The sequence below is a fragment of the Mustela erminea genome, chromosome 1 (assembly GCF_009829155.1).
Source record: "Mustela erminea isolate mMusErm1 chromosome 1, mMusErm1.Pri, whole genome shotgun sequence".
Taxonomy (NCBI): Eukaryota; Metazoa; Chordata; class Mammalia; order Carnivora; family Mustelidae; genus Mustela; species Mustela erminea.
The window spans coordinates 106,011,288-106,031,579 of NC_045614.1; the positions used below are offsets into that span (position 1 = coordinate 106,011,288).

A 20,292-nucleotide genomic window follows, 5' to 3' on the forward strand; every position below is an offset into this window, starting at 1 on the left:
GCCCTCTGTAGTCATCCTTTATTAAAAAGTAAGTACACCTTGGGAAAAGTAACATATTAAACTGCTGTCAATCTAATCCCTATTTGACAATCTTAAAAAAAAAAACTTTTTGTTTTTTTTGGGGGGTTGTTTGTTTTTTACTCTTACTTGAATGCAAAACATAAAAGGAAAGGGAAATTTAATTTAGAAGAAAACTGAAGGGGTCATTTTTGATCATGATACCTGGTAGAAGATATTCACACCTCCCAGAGGACCACTTTGGGGGTTATCAGGAGATAGAATTGGTATCATAAGAAAGAAAAGAGATTGGTCAGGGAACAAAGAAGAAAGACAGGATCTCTACTGGCCCTGAGTGTAGCACATTACCCCTGCTGTCATCATTACTCTTAACGCTGCAATTAAACCATAAAGTATTTCTGACTCTGGGGTAAAATCTACATCGGCTTAAAAGGTCCAAGACTTTCATTGAGTCTTCTGTTTACTTTATCTACCACATTTCTAGTTCCCTGATCATCCCCTTCCACCCCCCACCTGCTTGAACTTTTCCTTTATTTAATGCCATGCTTCTAATTATGGCATGAGAAGGATGTCATTGGCTGGTAGTGTGGTTTGTAGGGTAATGTTGTAATGTCTGATACAATCCTAGGGCTTAGAGACCTGCATTCGCTTTTCTCCACCTGCTGCCAACAAGAATTCCACTGGGAAGTTATTAAAAGGTAATTTGTTTCATTCAACACATAATCAATAAAACGCAAGAATAAAATCATGACACTCCTTGACTTACAGTAAAAGTCTTAAATAGTAACACGAGATATTGTTTTCTAAATATGGCACTTTAAACCTGCATTTAATGATCTCTTGCTAAGGTTAAGAGGGTCAAATCCTTGAAATACTTCAAAATCCAAAGGGAATTACGTAGAAGTAACAGCCCACTCTTGCTTGTCACATACTCCTGACAAACGAGTCACTTCCAGGGAAATCACTGGATCTAAAATGCTGGAGCACAGAATTTTGTCTCCTGTCTACTCCACCTGCATCGACACAGGAACTAAGAGATGGGCGTGCACTCTCAAATAGATTGTTAATCAGAGCTCCTCAAACTGCTTAATGAAATGTTCAAATGTCCCAGTTTCTTTTCTGACCAGAAAGGGAATATGAAGTTAGATGTCAATCTCAACAATTTGGGGCTTTTAACATTTCCTTTAAAATCACATATAAACTGTTCTCTATTCCTTTGGAAAGGAGAAAATAGCCACCCTCAGGAAAAAGGAAAACAACATTTATGGTAGAAGATAAAATATGATGTGATTTTGTTAAGATCCGCTGCTGGCTTGCTCAAAAGGCTACTGCTTCTTGTTCAAGCTGCCACAGCAAATCTTTGATAGTAGGAAGAAAAATTTCCATGGCTCAATGATGAGATAGTATCAGTAAGCAATTTATTAAAGAGCCTGCCATCCATCACTGGAATTTGGAACAATAATGATGCATTGAAAATAAGTATTCATCCCAGTTTTTTTTTTTTTCCCCTCCTCACAAATTCCTTCAGTTCCAATATCTCTTCAGTAAATTGTTAATAGTATTTTGCTCTTTGTCTTTTTGGAAACAAGCCCAGGAGTGAGAAGGCACCAGCAGCAGCTGCCACAAACCCAATGGTACTTATTGCTTGGTTGGCCTATAAAGAAATAAGAAACAAACAAAAAACAAATCTTATTCTAAAGGCATCTCTGTCTTAAATCCAAACTTTAGCTTGTTTCTTAAAACGAAGACCTTTTTAATGTACAAAGGATAAATTTAAAGCTTCATGTAAAATTTAACTGTGTATGAACAAATAAATTTATGATTTTTACAATTATGACAAAGATATAGTTAAATACATATATGTATATATTCTTCATATTTTTGTGGTCCCCAACAATTTATAACTCATTATGGCACAATTCCTTATAAGCATGGTAGTACATCTGGGAGGTAGTACTCCTGTTTTGCAAAGCTTCGTAAGTTAAGTGATTTGCCTGAGGTCATACCACCATGATGTTTAGATACAGGTTGAGTCATGAACCAATTCCCTCTAAACAATCATTATCTCCTAAACACATACAAGTTTGGTTGGGTCCATACCAGGGTGAAAATCTGTGTGTGTGTGTGTATGTGTGTGTGTGTGTTTGTGTTTTCTGACTTGAGAATGTTTACTAGCAAAATAATTCAGAGATGTCATCTAAGCTAAATATCTATAAGCTCTTATTTGGTAGATACAATTTCTATTTTGATAAACAAACTTCCAAAGAAGTCAATAATGATGTTAACTATTGTGTCAAAAATTAATTTCTCATGTAGACAAACTAAAATAAACCACTCTCAAGCTCAATTGTCCATAAAGGAGTTCAGACATTTATAGCTTTAAGGATATTAATCATCATCATGATGAGGGATCTAATGAATATTCATGGTTTTCATGGCACTCAGCTAATACTGCCTTCCATCTGTATGAGTTTGAGTGCAATTTTATGACCCAAAGGTCACATTCAGATGCTTCAGAGTCATCAGGTATTCTGAAAACAACAGTTGTTCTCTGGGATTTAAGAATCAGGCTTTCAAATAAAGCAAAACATTTCTCCCAAATGACTCTAGGGACCAACCCAAATACTGGAAATCCTGACCCAGCTCACGTTTGAGCGTATCTTCTGTCTAACCCACAGGCCATCCCCACAGGACTGCTACACAGTGCTACTCCCCAACTGTAGCTTCCCTGTTGGAAATAGACCACAAGGGCCTGGCCAAGAAAGAAACACAATGTTATACCATCCTGTGGTCTCTAGGGACAAGGCCTATCATTGTAGCTCCCTGCTCTGCCACCATCCTCAGTTGCCAGGGAGAATGGCATTGGCAAACAACTGACAAATCCAATTTAGTTTACAATTCTAATTCTGTTTGGTTGATTATTTTATTCATACATTTTAATGAGTTACCGCCTAAGTTATTTCCCAAGGAAGAGTCAGAATTTGCCGCAGCATAGAGCTACCCACTTGGCACATGGAAAGCCAAAGGGACAGGAAGATACAAGATACAGGACAACATTCCAAAGAGGGGCAAAATCAGTAATCAGACAAGAATCAAGGATTATAAATCAAGCCTAACCGTCATTTAATTTCAGGCAGAGACTGAGATCCCAGGAAGTTCTGAGATGGGGAAGTGTGGAAGGTAATAAACAAATAAGAAGGTGCAATTGGTGCCTTTAGAAAGAGGAGTCAAAAGATAGCCTGGGGAGGTGGCAGAGGCCTATGGGTAGGGTGGTCCCAGCTAAATGTAGACCTAATTCACTGTGTCTCCTTCAGCTGCTCGAAACATAAGAGGTGAGAGAAATCCCACAGATCTAAGAGGTCTGGGGAAAGCAATGTGATCCTAAACCAAAACCCCCTGAGAGCACATATGCCAGATACCATGACAAGGAAGCTACTTCCTACAGTGTAGGCAGTTTCCCAAATCCCAAAAACTTATTTCAAGTTATAGTCTAGATGGCAAAATTCTGAGTAATTCAGATAATCTCTTGGGAGTTATGTGTAATGGGATTTGACGTGCAAGAATATAACATCCCAGAATCTTCTCAGTGAACTATTATGAACAAGAGCTTTTATTTTATAATTTAGGATTACAAAATCACTTAAGCTGACTCTTCACATTTTATCTTTTACAGGGTTCATAAAGAATAAAGGCCGCATTCCGAGGATCTATACATGACCAATGAAACATTAGCTGAATCTGGAGTGCTGTGTCCTGACATAGTGTAGCTGGGTCACAGATGACTGCAGGGCTTATCAAAATTCCTCTTCCCCTGAGACTAAGGCCACAGTGCTATGCACTGAAGCACAGTCAGAGTGTATCACAGTTCAGCTTGTCCAGGTCTATTCAAGGGTGCTGCCATCTTCCACAAAGGCAGGCACATTTTAATACCTTTTAAGACTGGAACAGTGGCAAATGTCTATTTAAAAATTTTTTTTAAAGAAAAGCCACAGACTAGAAAAAAAACATTTCCAACAGACAGATCTGGTAAAGAACTGTTATTTAAAATATGCAAAAAGCTCTTAAAACTCAACAAAAAGAAAATGAGCAAGGAACCCAAGTTAAAAATCTATAATTGACAAAAGATCTCAAAGGACACATCATCAAATATGATATGCAGATGACAAAGAAGCACATGAAATGATGCTTAACTTCACAGACTTAGGGAATTGCAAAGTAAGACAATGAGATACCACTCTATACATAGCAGAATGGCTAAAACCCAAAATGATCACAACACCAAATCCTAAAGAAGATGTGGAAAAACAGGAACTCTCATTTACTGTTGGTGGAAATGCAAAAGGGTAGAGCCACTTTGTAAGACACTTTGGTGGTTTCTTATAAAACTAAACATACTCTTACCATACAATGCAGTAAGCATGCTCCTTGGTATTTACTGAAAGGAGCTAAAAATTCATATCCACATGAAAACCTGCCCACAAATGTTTCTAGCAGTTTTAGTCACAATTACCAAAACCTGAAATCAATCAAGATGTTTTTTAGTAGGTGAATGTACATCCAGGCAATGGAATGTTATTGAGTGATAAAGAAAAGTGAGCTACCAAACCATGAAAATAGATGGAGGAATTTTACATGCATATTGCATAGTATGCATACTGCTCAATTGTTGCCAGAGGTTTAGAGTGAAGGAAAGATGAATCCTCAAGCAGAAGATAGAGGAATTTTAAGGCAGGAAAATTATTCTGTATGAGGCTATAGTGATGTATATATATGTCACTATACATCTGTCAAAATTTATAGAATATATAACACTGAGAGTGAACCCTAATGTAAACTATTTTAGGAGAGGCAAAACTTTTTCCTGTATCCCCATTAGTTTCTCAGCTGAACCTTATTAATAAAAGACAACTTTACAAAAGAAAACCAACAAGTTTACTAACATATTCATCTCATATATACATGGGAGAAATTCAGGGAAGAGTATCTCAAAGAGGTGGAGTAGAATTCAGGCTTATATGGCATGTTCAAAAAAGAACAGTAGGTTTGTAGAGTAATGACAGGACAAAAGAAAGCACTTTTAGGCTTCCCAGAGCAGCGGACCATGGGAAGGTAAATATATGAGAAACTTATGACAAAATCTAGTTAGTTAAGGTTGTCATTTAGATTTTTCTGGTGTCCTCTCCAGGCTGGTAAGAGTCTTAATGATAACCACCAGTTGTCCTGGATGATTAACTTTTGTCCTTCCGGCTAGAGAAGGGCAGAGGGACACCTTTGAAAATGTATGTCCCACTTTTAGGGTTTGCTTCTCAACTGCCTTCAGCTCAAAATAATCCTTATGCCACATATTTTGAGGTGACATATTCCAGCTTTCATCACTATGTACTCTGGTGGGTAACATGTCAATGTTGGTTCATCTTTTGTAACAAGTATACTACACTGATGTGGACTGTTAATAGTTGGGGAGGCTGTGTACATGACTAATGGGGAGGGCTTTGAGGGAACTCTCTAAACTTCCAGTTCAATTTTGCTGTGAACTATATACTGCTCTAAAAAGTAAAGTCTATTATTGTTTTTTTGAATACAGAAAAATACAAAGAAGAAAAAGATGGGGCTAAAATCCTTCCACCTTTCTAATCTTTTTAAATGTATTTGCAGTTTTTTAAATTGGGATAAACACACAGCCATTCCCCCCCAAAAAACAGTTCTAAGCTCAAGACCCCAAAGCCCTGAGGAGATCCAAAAATGAATCCAATATTACTGTTATTAGTAATAATACTATTAATTATTGATAGTAATGAAAATAATAATACAAGTACTATAGTTTCTATCAGGTCAACATTTTATTGAAGAGTACCAACAAAGATATATAAAATTTTTTAAATATTGCAGTTAAAAATATTCATCCAAGTTTTGCTGGTTTGGTGGTGGATAATATGTAATACAGTGTGCTAACAGACTTCAAATATCTCCTATAATCCTCCAAACAACCTCAGTTTATAGATTAGGAAACTGATAAACAATGTTCCCCAAACCACCCAGCTAACCCCTGGGGAAGAAGTTGGTCTAGCTCCGGTCAGCAGAATTCCAAAGTTTAGATGGCTCCTTAAAGCTGTCACAGCACTGTCTTCAACAGAACCTGTGACAGAACCATTCTAGTTGTTGAGGAACGATTAATTTTCCTGAGTTGATTCTGGGTATGAAAGGTGAAAAGGTGAGGAACTGTAAATTAGAGTCAAAGCAAAAAGGTGGTATTAATCCCCTTTTTTAAAAAGCCCATTAAAAAAATTGCTTTTTGAACACAGCAGACAACTTTATCATTTGCAAAGGAGAGGGATGGACTGCATTTCCAGCTGTATCACTAGTTTTCAGTGTGAAGACGAGCAGGAATTTATATGGATAGCCTCTGTGTTCTGGTTCAGAAGCAATTTATTGTTACATGTGAATAGAACATTCATTATGTTAATGTATTTCCTAATAAAAATGAGTTTCCAATTAAATTATTTCCTAATGAAAACAAATGTATCCTTTCATAATATTCCCTCTCCTATCTTCCCAAGCTTCCATGAGAAGAATTGTAACTCATTCCTTAGAATAGACTTTTATATAACACATTCAACAGTTTCAAGATACTGGGAAACTTTATTCATTCTCTTACATCACTTTAATAAATCTTTAGCTTAAAACATCCATGTTGGAATTGGATTGGTGATATGATAGGAAAAAAGAAGGCAAATGAATCAAGCATGCTTTTAGTTAGGAATCTGCTATGCTACAAAATAGTGTGAGAAATGGCAACATTGCATGCTATTTTAAAAATAATCGATCCATTTTTAAAAAATCATCCAAAAGCTCAATGAATCAAAGGAGCTGCTTAAAAGCACACAATTCCTCTGAAACTGGCATTGCAAGGAGACAGAAACCATTTTCAAATCCACCAAAATATGTCTGTCATTAGTTGGCCTCTCTCAGCTAAGGGAAAAGAATCCCGGAGTTACCATCTATGTTTTTGGCAAATGATCTCCCACTTAAAAATGGCAACATTCTTTTCAGAATGTTCTTTTCAGTGCATGAGGTTACTGATTTGAAACTGCTGTATGACAGGGAAATGGGAAAATAGAACAAAACAAAACTCTGAAGGACAGAGAGTAATAGGACTGACAGAAAAGCTATGGTTTTGGTTCTGCTTCAACTTCCTTCCAGCCCCAAATTTATGATGTCCACATTCAAGCTTTAATTTGGCCATTAACTTGCTACATGACCTTGGTCAGCTAGATTCCTTCCTTTATCCTTCGGAATTCTCATATTTTCTTGTCCTTTTCCTTTTGTTTGCTGCCTGGGAGTCTTACAGTCAGTAGTTACTATTTTTCCAATGTAAGAACCTTTTTATGTATCTTCTAAAGGAAACTCACCTGCTCTGAAACTCCTTCTCCATAACGAAGCAAAGTCACAAAATGCTCACAGTTGTTGACAAGTATGTCATATTCCACCTCCTGTCCAATAACCATCTCTGACCGTTGCATGACTTCTTCCATGGGGAGAGGGGAGTAGGCCCCATCATATTTATTGTTTATTCTGTATGTGTCCTTTCCCACAACATCCCTCAGCAGCTGCATCTTCACCAGGGCTTTCCTGCTGAATATAGACTTGGCGCTCGTAAATGAGGAAGAAATGCCATCCTCTATAAGGAGAATTCTAGTTAGCAAGATCAAGGGACACAACCCAGTGAAACCCAATGCCATATAATTACAGTGCCACACCTTTGGAAATGATGGAGTCACTGAGGCCCCTGAAGGAAGCTCTGTTCCTAACTTACCACCAAACCAGAGGCCACTTAATCTTGCCAGACTGAACAACTAATTCTGTAAGTTTATCAGTAACACTTAGTAAAATTTGAGTGGGAATATAAGGAAACTCTCTGAATATTTGTATCTGCCCATAGAGCAAACTGGGTGAGAAAACTACCCATTCTTGAGGAATAAGATCTCTATCAGTTGGCATTATTGTTAGAGATCTTGGTATATGTTCTTAGCACAGTACATCTAAGACCACTGTCTACTTTTTTCTATAAAACATGCTCTTTTTCAGCATCTGAACCTTCCAGACTAGTATCTCTGGAGCTCAGCAGTTGTGTATTAGGATCAGTGAGTTCATCCTAGTCTCTAAGCTGTGCTCCTTACCCCTTCCTCTGCCTTTTACACTTGTCCTTTCAACTTGGCTTGAAATCTGCATAGTACAATTTGAAACCTGCATGGTACTTCAGTCCTCTAAAGGGTCAGATAGGGTCAACTGGGGCCCTACTTTGGTCTTGCCAGTTTCTTTTGACCAAGAAACCAGGTCCTGAAACTGAACCTAACCTAGTAGGTGCGGTCCAATAGATGTGGCCCTAGGCTATGCCCTACCCACCCACCTGTTATATGCCCCATCCCCTGCCACTCCATTTCAGCTGCCTTATTTGGCAAGCATCTGCCTAGACTGCCAGGGACCATAACTGTCGGTATCTGAGCCTGGACAGATGATTGCTCAGTGTTCAGCTCTAATGCCAGGCCCTGGTCCCTCTCCATCTGCCTGAGACTGCTATGCTTGGCTATTTGTTCAAGTAAATCATGGGGTGGGGTGGGGGGTCTCCATATAACTAGTGGTTAGACACTCTTCCTTTTTCTACTTCTCTTTTTTCCTACATTCCAAGCTCCTTTTCTTCAAGCAGCATTTCCAGTTACTGTCTTACACGTTGAAAGTCCTTATACATTACAAGTTTTTAAAGCCTGTATCTCCTAGTTAGAATTCCTAAAATTTTTAAAGACTAGTCTGTTGCAATTAATTTACAGGTGAGGATATTGAAGTGTGGAGAGATAAACTGGCTTGCAAAATATGATGTGAGTAGTTAACAACAGAACCAGGAACTGGATTTCAATATCCATGATCAAAGCTCCATGCTACAACCACAGTAATATGGAGCTTAATGTGTGAAAATAAGGAAAGAACAGGAAAATCTCTTTATTATTTTCCAGATGTGAAAACTGCAGAAATAATGTAACATTGCTTAATGGTAATCACCAGACTCTGCAGAAACTAATGGCTCTTTATCATATATGTTATTTTATTTGCCATTTCTATTTCCAATACTCTAGAACAAGAGGCAAATATCTCAAAATTTTGAAAAAACCACTTCATTAAAAATTCTCTGACACTTTTTCTAAAGGTATTATGTCCCAGTCTATTTAATTGCATATATTTTTTCTTAAGAAATGATTTGTGCTTATTTCTAAGCATTTAGGAAATACAGAAAAAACTACATAAACATGTAGATATAAATCACCCATTATCTACCCACCCAGAAATAACTGTTATTATTTAGATGTACTTCCATTATGTCTTATTAACACATGAATACAGATGTGTGTATATGTGTGCATTCACATGTGTATATATTATTTCTTTGCAAATTAGGTATCATATTACATACTACATTTTTAATCTGGAATTTTCAAATAAATATCATGCAAGATTATCTCATGCAATTAAACGTGGCCAGAAATATGATTTTTTAATGGCCATTATAGTAGCTATTGTTTTGGCCTATCTAGCACCCCATCCCACAACTGACTCTTTCTTTCTGGAAAAGGTTTTGTATGGGTCAGTTATAGTAGCTCATTCTCCTGGGCACAGGGATGGTCCAGTGATGGGCATGGGATCCACACTATATGAACTAGGATTGTTCTCCATGCTAGTTCTTACTAGAACAGGAAGGGATTAGCTCTCTTCTATTGGGTCACAGGACTGTAAGAATGAGAGCCTAAGGATACTGACGGTTAATTAGTTCAGCTTTCTAGAGACACACAGTCTGGGAGTATTAAGACAATATACAGAAAGAAAACGCAGATATGAGGCTTGATAATCATGTTCAATCCCTTTCATCCAAGCATCCCTGAGTCCAGTACCATCTTCACCCTTTTGGTAGTTCCCCTCAGTGAAGCAATGAATTTGCCTTTTTGCTCAACCTAATTTGTTTGTTTTCTGTTACTTGCAATTAAGAATTCTGTCAAACATAGAATATGTTTGACATATCTAATATGTCAAATATTAGATATGTCATATATCTGATATTCTGTGGCAAAGTCATAATTCATTTAACTAGTTCCCTATTGAACATTAAGCAACTGAGAATTTCTTTTTTTGTATCTCTTAGTCTCCTCCACATATTTCATCCATTCCCCTATCCTCTCCCCTCTGGTAACCACCCATTTGCTCTGTATATTTACGAGTCTGTTTCTGGCTTGTTTGTTCACTTGTGTGTGTGTGTGTTGTGTGTGTGTTTTAGATTCCATATGTAAGTGAAATCATGTGGTATTTGTCTCTCTCTGTCTGACTTATTTCACTTAATATAATATCCTCTAGGTGCATTCATGTTGTTGCAAATGGTGAGAACTCATTCTTTTTCATGGCTGAGTAATATTCCATTATTTATATACCACATCTTCTTTATCCATTCATCTATGGATGGACACCTAGGTTGTTTCCCACATGTTAGCCTTCGTAAATAATGCTGCAATAAACATAGGGGTACATATATCATTTCAAATTAATGTTTTCATTTTCTTTAGGTAAATACCCAATAGTGGAATTACTGGATCATAGGACTTTCTATTTTTAATTTTTTGAGGAACCTCCATATTGTTTTCTACAAAGTGGCTGCACCAGTTTGCATTTTCATCAACAGTGCTAGAGGGTTCCCTTTTTCTCCAAATCCTCACCAATATTTGTTATTTTGCTATTGTTTATTTTTTAAACTGTTATAAATGAGGTAGAAGTAAACACTCTTATAAGAAATGTTAGTCCACATTTCTATAAATATTTCTGAAGAATAAAATCATGGAAGTACAATTACAGGGTCAGAATATATGAACTCTTTTAAGACTTTTAATACATATGAACACCTGGGTGGCTCAGTTGTTAAGCCTCTGCCTTCAGCTCAGGTCATGATCCCAGGGTCCTGGGATCCAGACGCTCACACTGGGCTCCCTGATGCACAGGAAGCCTGCTTCTCCCCGTCCCACCCACCTCCCCTCCACCCCCCACCACTTGTGTTCCTTTTCTCGCTATGTCTCTCTCTGTCAAATAAATAAAATCTTTTAAAATAGACTTTTAATACATACTGTTAAATTGCTTTCAGGAACGATGTTTCATTTCTTTAAACAATAACCTTGATTTTATTTCCTTATAGCCTTATCCACACTATTATCATTTTAAAATCTTTGCTAATGTGATAGTCATAAAATCTATTATTTTATTATACAATTTCTAGATTACTACCTTTAAAGATAGGTATTGGCTTCTGGTATTCTTTTCCTAAAAACTGTTCATAGGTCCTTACCCAGTTGTTTGTTGGGATTTTGATGTTTATGTATCCACAGCATCTAGAATAGCATTTGGCATCTGAGTAATCTATAAATAAATGTTGAATGTATTGATATAATTTGTGTGATATATAAAGACAATAATTCTTATCATGTTTGTGACAAATATTTTCCCCAGTGGATTATTTACTTCTTCATTTTTTTTTTTTTCAATCCAGAGGTTTTAAATCTTAATGTTAATTGGTCTTTGTGATTTATCCAATGCCAGTTTGGTCTTAGTATGTCCTTCTCTAAACCTGTTTCAGATAGGTTTATCTACTTTCTATATTTTGTTTCTATTTTATTTCATGATTTCATTCATGATTCCTCCTTATAACAAGAAAACTAAAAAGCTCTTAGGAGTTGCTGTAAACAAACCTTACCTAGAGGTGCTATGTTGATAACATAACCATCACCCAAGTACAGTGCCCAGTGCTGATAGCCAGAACGAAATACTTCAATCAAGTCCCCTGGCTGGGGGTTACCAGGATAGCTCAAACTAAAGCAATCATTAAACGCCATCTGAAATGATAGACACAAAGAAGATCTAGCTGATATGACTTGACAAAAGAAAATCTGTTTAAGACTTCCATAGAAGTATAGACACACAGAAATTATTGGGATTGCATTCCTTATTAAAGAGTTATCAAAACTCATGCCACTGTCCTTTTCTTTGAATGATTCCAACACTGTATTATGTGCATACAGTTGAAAAAGATGTGAGAAAGAATTTTGTTTGTTAATTGCTTAATTTTCTATAGTAATGCTTCTCATCCTGGTCAATCCCAGGGCTCCTTTACAATAGTAAGCATTTTATAGTTCTCTCTTTAAATCCAGAAATTCATAGATAGGATAATTTGCCTGCATACAAAATTTCCAAAGAATTAATAGGATGTCCTATTGGGAATAGAGAGGGGAATTTAATTTATAATAACATCTGTTTTATGTAAACACTCAGTCTGTGACTGTACCAAAACCCATAATAAAGTGTCCATATGCTTGTACTTACTTAGCATGAGAAAGGTCAACATTCAGAAGCAGAAGATGAGAAGTCTTTCCGCCTTTCATATACCAGCCTAGTAAAATCAAAGAACAGGGCATGGGTGGATACTGATATTCTGTGCAAAAAAATACCTTATATTGCAAAACTTACTCTATCATTTAACTTAACCAGAGATAAGTTCCAGGCTCAGATGAGTGGCCAGCCAGATATTCAGTCACACTGTAAGAAACAGGACATTGCTTCCTTGTGCCAAACTGTATCGTGCAGGACTAGGCACTTCAGTCTCTACCCACTAAATAATCAGTAAATGTTCTCTGTCATATGACAACCACGAACATCCCCACAGATTTCCACCACTCCCCTACTGCTTCACTTACTTACTGATTCCAAAAACAGTGTAAAGTAGCCATTGTAGAAGTGAGACAACTTGAAAGGTCGGGGAGTTCACCATGTTGGTGAATATGTCTGAAAATTCTGAGTTGGTGAAGTTTTTTTTTTTTTTTTTAAGTCAAAACTTTTCAGAAAGAACATAGAAATCCCTGATAGTTGATTTTTATGGGAGGTTACATAGGAGGTTTCCTATGTATGTATGGCATGGAAGTAGAATGACTCAGCAGGAGGAAGTTAGAGACTTACATCAATACTCAAAAGGAGATTTAGTGCTATATCCGTGTTGAATCTCTAATTGACAGCAGTTTCTCATCATCTCTCACTCTAATATAGATATGTATGCTCATTAACAAAATAAATCCAAGTGCCAAAAAGGGAAATTTCCAAACCATCTATGTTATAATCATAATAGCATAGGCTAAGGACTTGGGAATACAGACTATCATTTTTCTGGCACTCTAAAAGTCTTTTTTACAACACTTAATATTGGGAGGGTGTTTTCCCAAGTATTTGTGTGCCATCTGTTGAAAACTTCAATCATCACACTGTCACAGAAATCCAGCCAAATGTAAGCTGTCCATCTGTTGAAAAATAACTATTAAAACAACTTTATGGAAACCATTAAGTCTAACCACTCTGTCAAATATGTTTGAGTCTTATTAAGATGGAGTTCAGAATTTGGCCACATGGGCACTAAAAGGAAAAATAGATAATATACTATGAAATAAACAAACACATTTCCCATGAATAGGATTCAGCAAACACACACAGCTGCCTACTAGAATTCAGGGACCTAGCCAAGCCTACAATAATAATCATCCTTTGAACAGAGAGCACTTTGTAGTGTAACATTTTTTTTTTTCAAATGCACTATCTCAATTAACCCTATTTAACTTTTTAAACAACTATTTGAGCTTATTATGTTGCCATTACATTTTGTAGAAAAAAAATATACAATAGCTAATGCCAACTTCTGGAAAATACTCATTGAAACCTTCGTACAGATCACTTACATTGGGGTTATATCCCAGGAAACCCATTGTTAGCTGAAAATATCACAGGTCAAAATGCATTTTCTTCTTCTAACCCACCAAACACTATAACTTAGCCTAGCCTACCTTCTACATGCTCAGAACACTTCCATAAGCCTACAGTTGGCAAAATCATCTACTACAAAGCTTATTTTATAATCAAGAGTTGAACACCTCATGTAATTTATTGAGAATTGTACTGAAAATGAAAAATGTGGTTGTATAGCTATATGGGTACAAAATGGTTCCCAATGCTGGGGCAGTGGTGGTGAGCTACTGTAACCAGGCTTTGTGAACTAGCCAAAGCTAGACAGGTAGATGGTAAGCCACAGAGGTGGCTGTGCGTAAATGTTGAGTAAGTAGCTCATGGCTTTTGTGTGATTTGAGCTCCTTATCCTTTCAGCCACAATAATTCCATGAAATGGATGATTCCACTGCACAATTTTAATATATTTAACACATTTTCAATTCTGACACATAGTTTGTAAACTGATTTATGAAATGTAAGTTAATTGATTTAATGAACCCTATCATTTATATATATTGAAGGATGGTGGAATGACAAGGAAAACATTTCATATGAGTAGCCACTGAAGAAACTGAGGGAGGAGATTGGAAGCTAATATGTAAGGGGAAAGTGAGTTCCAACAGTAAGTGCTTAGAAACACAGCAATTTACTGCAGAAAGGTACATCAGACATTATCCAATCCACTGCTCTCCAAACTTGTTTTTAGCAGCAGGGCCCTGAATTAAATCAAATATCAGAGGGACCCACAAAAATATAAAAGTACCTCTACCCACAAAAGTACCTCTATCCTGGATGAAGTCAGGAAGGAGCACGAGAGTCCCATCTGCTTCTCATTGCTGCTGCTACTGAGGTTCTCTGGGGCCCCAGAAATTCTAGGAATGGAACTTGAATAACACCCATCTAGTTCTAGTACAGCCCCTCATTTTCAAGATAGGGTAACTAGTAACAGGTGGATACTTTGAGTAGCCAAAGGTCATATGCTATTTTACAAAAGATTTTCAACAAATGGTGGGAGAACAATTGAATACTCATTAAAAAAAAAAAAAACAGACAGAAAACAAAACAAAAGTAAATACAAACCTCTACCCAAGTCTCACATCTTATACAAAAAATATTTCAAAATGGATCATGGAATTAAATGTAAAACTATAAAACATAGAGGAGAAAGCACATAAAAGAAATTCTCCAGGATCTAGGGTAGACGGGTTCTTAGTCTTGATACCATAAAAGGAAAATTTGGCAAATTGACGTCCTTAAAATTTAGAACTTTTGCACTAAAGAAGACCCTGTTAAAAGCTCAAGAAGACAAGCTACAGAATGGGAGAAAATATTTGCAAACCCCATAACTAAGAAGGGACGAGCACTGAGAACATAGAAAGAACTCTCAAAACTCAAGAGTGAAAGAGCACAGAATGCAATTAGAACCTGACTACAAGACACAAAGACATTTCACCAAAGAAGAGACAAGGATGTCAAGTAAGCCACGTTAAACATCATTAGCCATTTGGGAAATGCAGATTAAAACCACAATGGGATAACATCACACACTTACCCCAATAACAAAAATTAAAAATACTGACAACAGAAAATGCCGGCAAGGATGCACAGCAACTATATCACTCATTTGCTGGTGAGATCATAAAACGGCAATTGAAGCAATTTCTTTAAAAACTTGTAACTTCCATACAATCCAGAGATGTACTGCTAGACATTTACCCAAGAGTCTGAAGACAATGAAGACTTATATTTACACAAAAACCTATACATGAGTGTTTAGAGCAGCTTATTCGTAATAGCCCAAAACTGGAAACAGCCCAGGAGACCTTCAATGGGTAAATAAATTGTGGGACAGACATACCATGAAATACTACTAAGGAAGAAGAAGAAACAAACCATTGATAGGTGCAGTAACCTGAGTGAATCTTCACAGAATTATGCTGAGTGAAAAAAACCAATGCCAGAAAGTGTGATACCGTACGATGCTATCTATAAAATATTCTTGAAATGACAAAATCAGAGAAAGAGAGAACAAATAATGGTTGCCAGGGGTTAAGGAAGTGGTGAGAGGGAGGAGAGTGTCGCTATAAAAGGGCAACATGAGAGATTCTAGAGATGATGGAAATGTTTTGCATCTTGATCACATCAATGCAATAACCTGTCTGTGATATCGCACTGCAGCATGCCAGATGTTATCACTGGGGGAAACTGGGGAAAGGTGCAAGAGATCGCTCTGTGTTATTTCTTAGAATTACATATGGATCGAGAATTACCTAAAAACAAAAATATTAGTGAGAAAAGAGACCAGTGCTTTTTTAAAAATATAGGACATAGGAGAGGACAGTTATGTGGAAGTTATATCGAGGCAGATTTCAGCTGTGTAGGAGGAAAACTTCATCGAAAGTGGTCCAGCAATGGCATAGAGCACCTTGTGCAGGTAGCAGTCTGTCACTGGGAATGTTTAAATACAGTCAAGGTTGATAAAAATGACATTTCCACAGTAGTGGTGGAAGGCGAGAGTGATTAGGGCTAGGAGGCCTTATAAGGTCCCCTTCAGCTCTGATATTCTCTCCTTCTGTTTCCCCAACACGGTGCTAGGGGGAATCCTCAAATCAACACCATGAACGAGAGAGAATTATTTCCCCCATTTTAAAGATGAGGCTTATGGGGTCCACAAGCAGTTCAGGAACCTACCCAAAGTCACACAGTGGGAAAGGGCAGAACCCACAACCTGGACTCAGATTAGCCTCCTTCTAAGATCAGGCTCCTTATCCTAACTGCCTCTGCTCATTCACATTGTACTGCCTCCATTGCTGGCATTTCAGCAGCCCTTCTAGCGCACACTTGGGCCAGTTAGCCATTGTGAGCTGATTATTATGATCACCATTTTACAGATGAGGAGCCTGATGCTCCGATGAGTTATCTGTCAGACATAAAGTCACAAAGGTAGTAAATGGCAGAGAGAGAATTCAATTCCATGTCCGTCTTCTTATTTCAGCCTGCCTCCTTCTTTATATCATTAATTAACACCGTTAACCAAAGGAACTGCTACTAAACATTTCTTATTTTCCCTCTTCTCAAAAACCCATCACATGAGAAGCCGCCAAAGCACATGGAATATATATTTCATCTAACAACACAGAAAGTTTTTAAACATTTATATGCAGAACCAGAGAGTAATGGGAAATAGAACTCGGGTAATCCCGAATCTTCTCCTGCAGGAGGGGTGTCAAGGTGGGGCTAGAAGCATCTAAAAGGCACCTAGACTCAGACCTTAGACAAATGGCTATAACCTGTCTGCTTGGGTAACTTGATTTACATGGACCACATCTACCCATTTCATTTGGACACACGAAAATAATAGTGTGCTTCATAAACATGAGATAACACAGAACCAAGGAAATATACATTTATAAAGTCCTCTATTACAATCTCTGTGTGTCTCCTTTAAGATAAAAAAGACTTTGTTTTAACAGTTCATCTGCACAGAATTGTTTATCTAGTTCATAACAAAGAGTGGCATGAAGGTAAATCTGCAATCTTTATACAAGAAATTTCTCGTTTCAACTGCCAAAACAGGCTACCTTATTTACAGCTCCTTGTTGGTCCCTCCCAGAGCATCTAAAGATATAACTGTTCCCTGAACAGATAGAGACAGGCTGATTACCTGCTGCTCATGTCCATGAGGCCACCTGTGTTACAGGAATGCTAAGAACACTTTTTTCACAAACTCCTCCCCAAATGCAAAGCTACTGGAAATCTGAAACACCGCCACAGATCATCCCTAGTCCAACAATCTTCCAATTTGATCTGGACCCTTTCCCACTTCAGCCGAATTTTTCATCCATGGTCCCAGTACACTGAGATGGTTCCACGAAGCCCCACATTCCCAGAACAGCTCCTTCGCAACCTCTCAGAGCTGCAAGGCACTTTGGTCCCACATCTTCACTCTGTAGCTGAGGAGATGAACCATCCTCCCCACCAGATAAACCACCCTCACTCAACCACTGCTTGGAATCCCTTCAAGGCTCCCCACTACTGACTTCCCATCTTGCCCGCATATGTTCATCCCTATGTTCTAGGAAAACCAAACTATTCATTATTCCTCACACTCACCTGGAATTTTGTTGCTAACACTGAGCCTTCTACCTGGTATGCGCTGCCCCTTTCCAAATGCCCCCCCCCAAAGTCCCACTTTTAGAGATCCAGGTCAGATGCCGCCTCCTTCCCAAGGTCTGGTGGCAGTCGGCCAGAAATGACGTCTCCTTGGTAGTTTCCACCGTGCGTTATCTAACCCCTATTGCATTTCCCACACCTGCGTCAGTTACTGGTGTCCAGGGAATAATCCCTTCCGCTCAGTATGGAGGGCTGGTTCTTGTTTGTCCCTATACCTTCAGTTTCTAGCAGAGCGCCTGGCACAAATAACTGCTGAGCAAATATTTAATGAATGAGGGAATGAGAAGCCCCAGCCCAGGGAGGACAGAGTGGTTGGGTTTTTCCAACACATAAATCATATTAATAGTCCCAAATGCCAAAGTAATATCACCATCCCCCAAATCTAATATTTTGTAATACCAATTACTTGTATTATTATCCGTATTCGTTCAGTGAGGACGATAGCTTCAAAAAACTTCTTATGAAAGACCAGTTTCTAGTCCTGGTTCTGCTACTTAATAGCTGTGTGACTTGGGGACTGAGTCTCTCCTTGTGGAGTCGGTGCTTCCATTTGTAACAAATAAGGGCACGGATGCTCTCTACTGGTCCTTCGAGTTTTTCACATCTGACAGATGGTGCAAACAAGGTTATCTGGGAACCAAGAGGTCCTCCCCACCATCCCCAGCCCACCTCGCTCAAGCCCGGGGGCGTCTTTTCCGCCGGTGGCAGCTGTTGGGGTCCTGGGGTCGCCCTGGACTCGCAGCTGCCGACCCTCTGGCTAGCGGCCACGGGCCCACTCCATCTACCCTCGGGAGAGGTCAAGGCGCAGCCGCCCACCAGCCGCCCTCCAGCCCAACGCCAGCTCCCCCGCGCGCCCCGGCGCCCCCTGACGCTGCCGCGCACTCTTGCGGGCTCACGCACTGGCCCGCGCCGGCGGGGTTCACACTCCTCGCTCAGAGGAGCCTTGACAAGGCACCTGCCCTGTGCGCGTGCACGCACACACGCACACACCCAGCGGTCAAAGCGCAGCCCCAGCGCGGAACCTGAACAATGAGGGAGCCACCCCCCCCCCCCGCCCACTCTCCCGGGAGGGCCCCCGCCCTCCCCACCCCGGCCCCTAGCCACTGGGATACTCTTGCATCAGATTTTTTATGGTATCAAGGATTGTGCTAGGCACAGCAATTACTAAATTAATGTCTTGTTGAACCTGGAAATGTTCGTGTGCACTCGTTATGCATGCACACTGCACCGCTAGAGTTGCGCAGATTCCTTTACCCAGGAAAGGACCCTTAGTGTCTGTGCCCCCAGGAAAGCAACTCGGTTCTTTAACTCAGCAAAAGTAGGAGGGCGTGGCCTTAGAAAATTTCCCTTTTTCCAAAGACACACACCCCTACTCGATGAGAGCTTGTGAGCCTGATCCAGAGCCTAAGGCTATGAGGACACCCATGGACCCTGCACCCTTTTGGACTCCTACGTATCACCACCCTCTAACCTAAGATCAGCTTCAGATTGGGAAGAGGAGAGGAAGGAGAAAGGAGAGAGGAAGGGCCTGCCACCCCCTCCGCAGCCGGGTACTAGTTTCTCCCAGTGCAAGTTTACCTGACTCTTGATGGGATGGGGCTTTCCTTAAAGACAAGCCACTCTCCTTCTCCAGCAGCCGGTGTGCCCCTCCCTCACCTCTTCTGCCCTTCCCTGCCAAAGTTCTGGCTCTGCAGGTCCTTTATTCAGCATGAATTGGGTGCATGTGACAGAGCAGGGCCTAACTGACTCTCTTTCAGGCCAGGTAGGTCAACAGAGGTTTCCAGGAATAAAGCCATGCAAGTTTAAAAATAAAGCTGGGCATGAAGAGTATCCCTTTTCTTACTGCTAAAAAAGGGAGGCCAGGAAGACTAGCCAGCTAAGTAAGGAAAACCTGGTGGACTGCTAAATGAACCTTTTGGAGCTCTGTACAGGACTTTCCTTCAAACAAGTCATAACCTAGATTTTTACTCTGATTTAAATGGAATCACAGCTAAAAGGGAGGAGTCAAGGGCTGAAATAGCTTGCTAATTTTATGTGTTTTGCCACAGTAGGATAAGAATTATGTAAAGATGCAGCTGCCTTTATAAAGGAATCAGGTTCTGTTATGAAAATTAAGGGTGAATCTGTATGGTGTGAAACTAGGTCTGGCTTTGGCAACTTTGGAGACAGAGAGAGAACATAGAAAGACATGGAAAGCATGAGGGATCTAGATATAATCACTGGCAAAGTGGAAAGGAAACTAGAACACTTGACAGG

General features: G+C 39.1%; 1 protein-coding gene across 3 annotated transcripts; it reads right to left on the reverse strand.

Annotated features, from left to right (window-relative positions):
- Positions 1–1,414: 1,414 nt before the first annotated feature.
- On the reverse strand, positions 1,415–19,783 carry PLAAT1 (phospholipase A and acyltransferase 1). Of its 3 annotated transcripts, none has more exons than XM_032337736.1 (5): positions 19,615–19,783; positions 12,421–12,487; positions 11,795–11,933; positions 7,428–7,696; positions 1,415–1,672 (listed from the first exon to the last, which is right to left on the reverse strand). In XM_032337736.1, the coding sequence occupies exons 3-5, from the start codon at positions 11,931–11,933 to the stop codon at positions 1,571–1,573; spliced, it is 510 nt and encodes a 169-aa protein (XP_032193627.1). In that variant the 5' UTR covers positions 12,421–12,487; positions 19,615–19,783; the 3' UTR covers positions 1,415–1,570. The 3 variants fall into 3 exon arrangements, with proteins under 3 accessions (XP_032193627.1, XP_032193633.1, XP_032193637.1); XM_032337742.1 differs by lacking the exon at positions 19,615–19,783 and adding an exon at positions 18,706–18,891; XM_032337746.1 differs by lacking the exon at positions 19,615–19,783 and adding an exon at positions 15,757–15,783.
- Between the last annotated feature and the right edge of the window lie 509 nt (positions 19,784–20,292).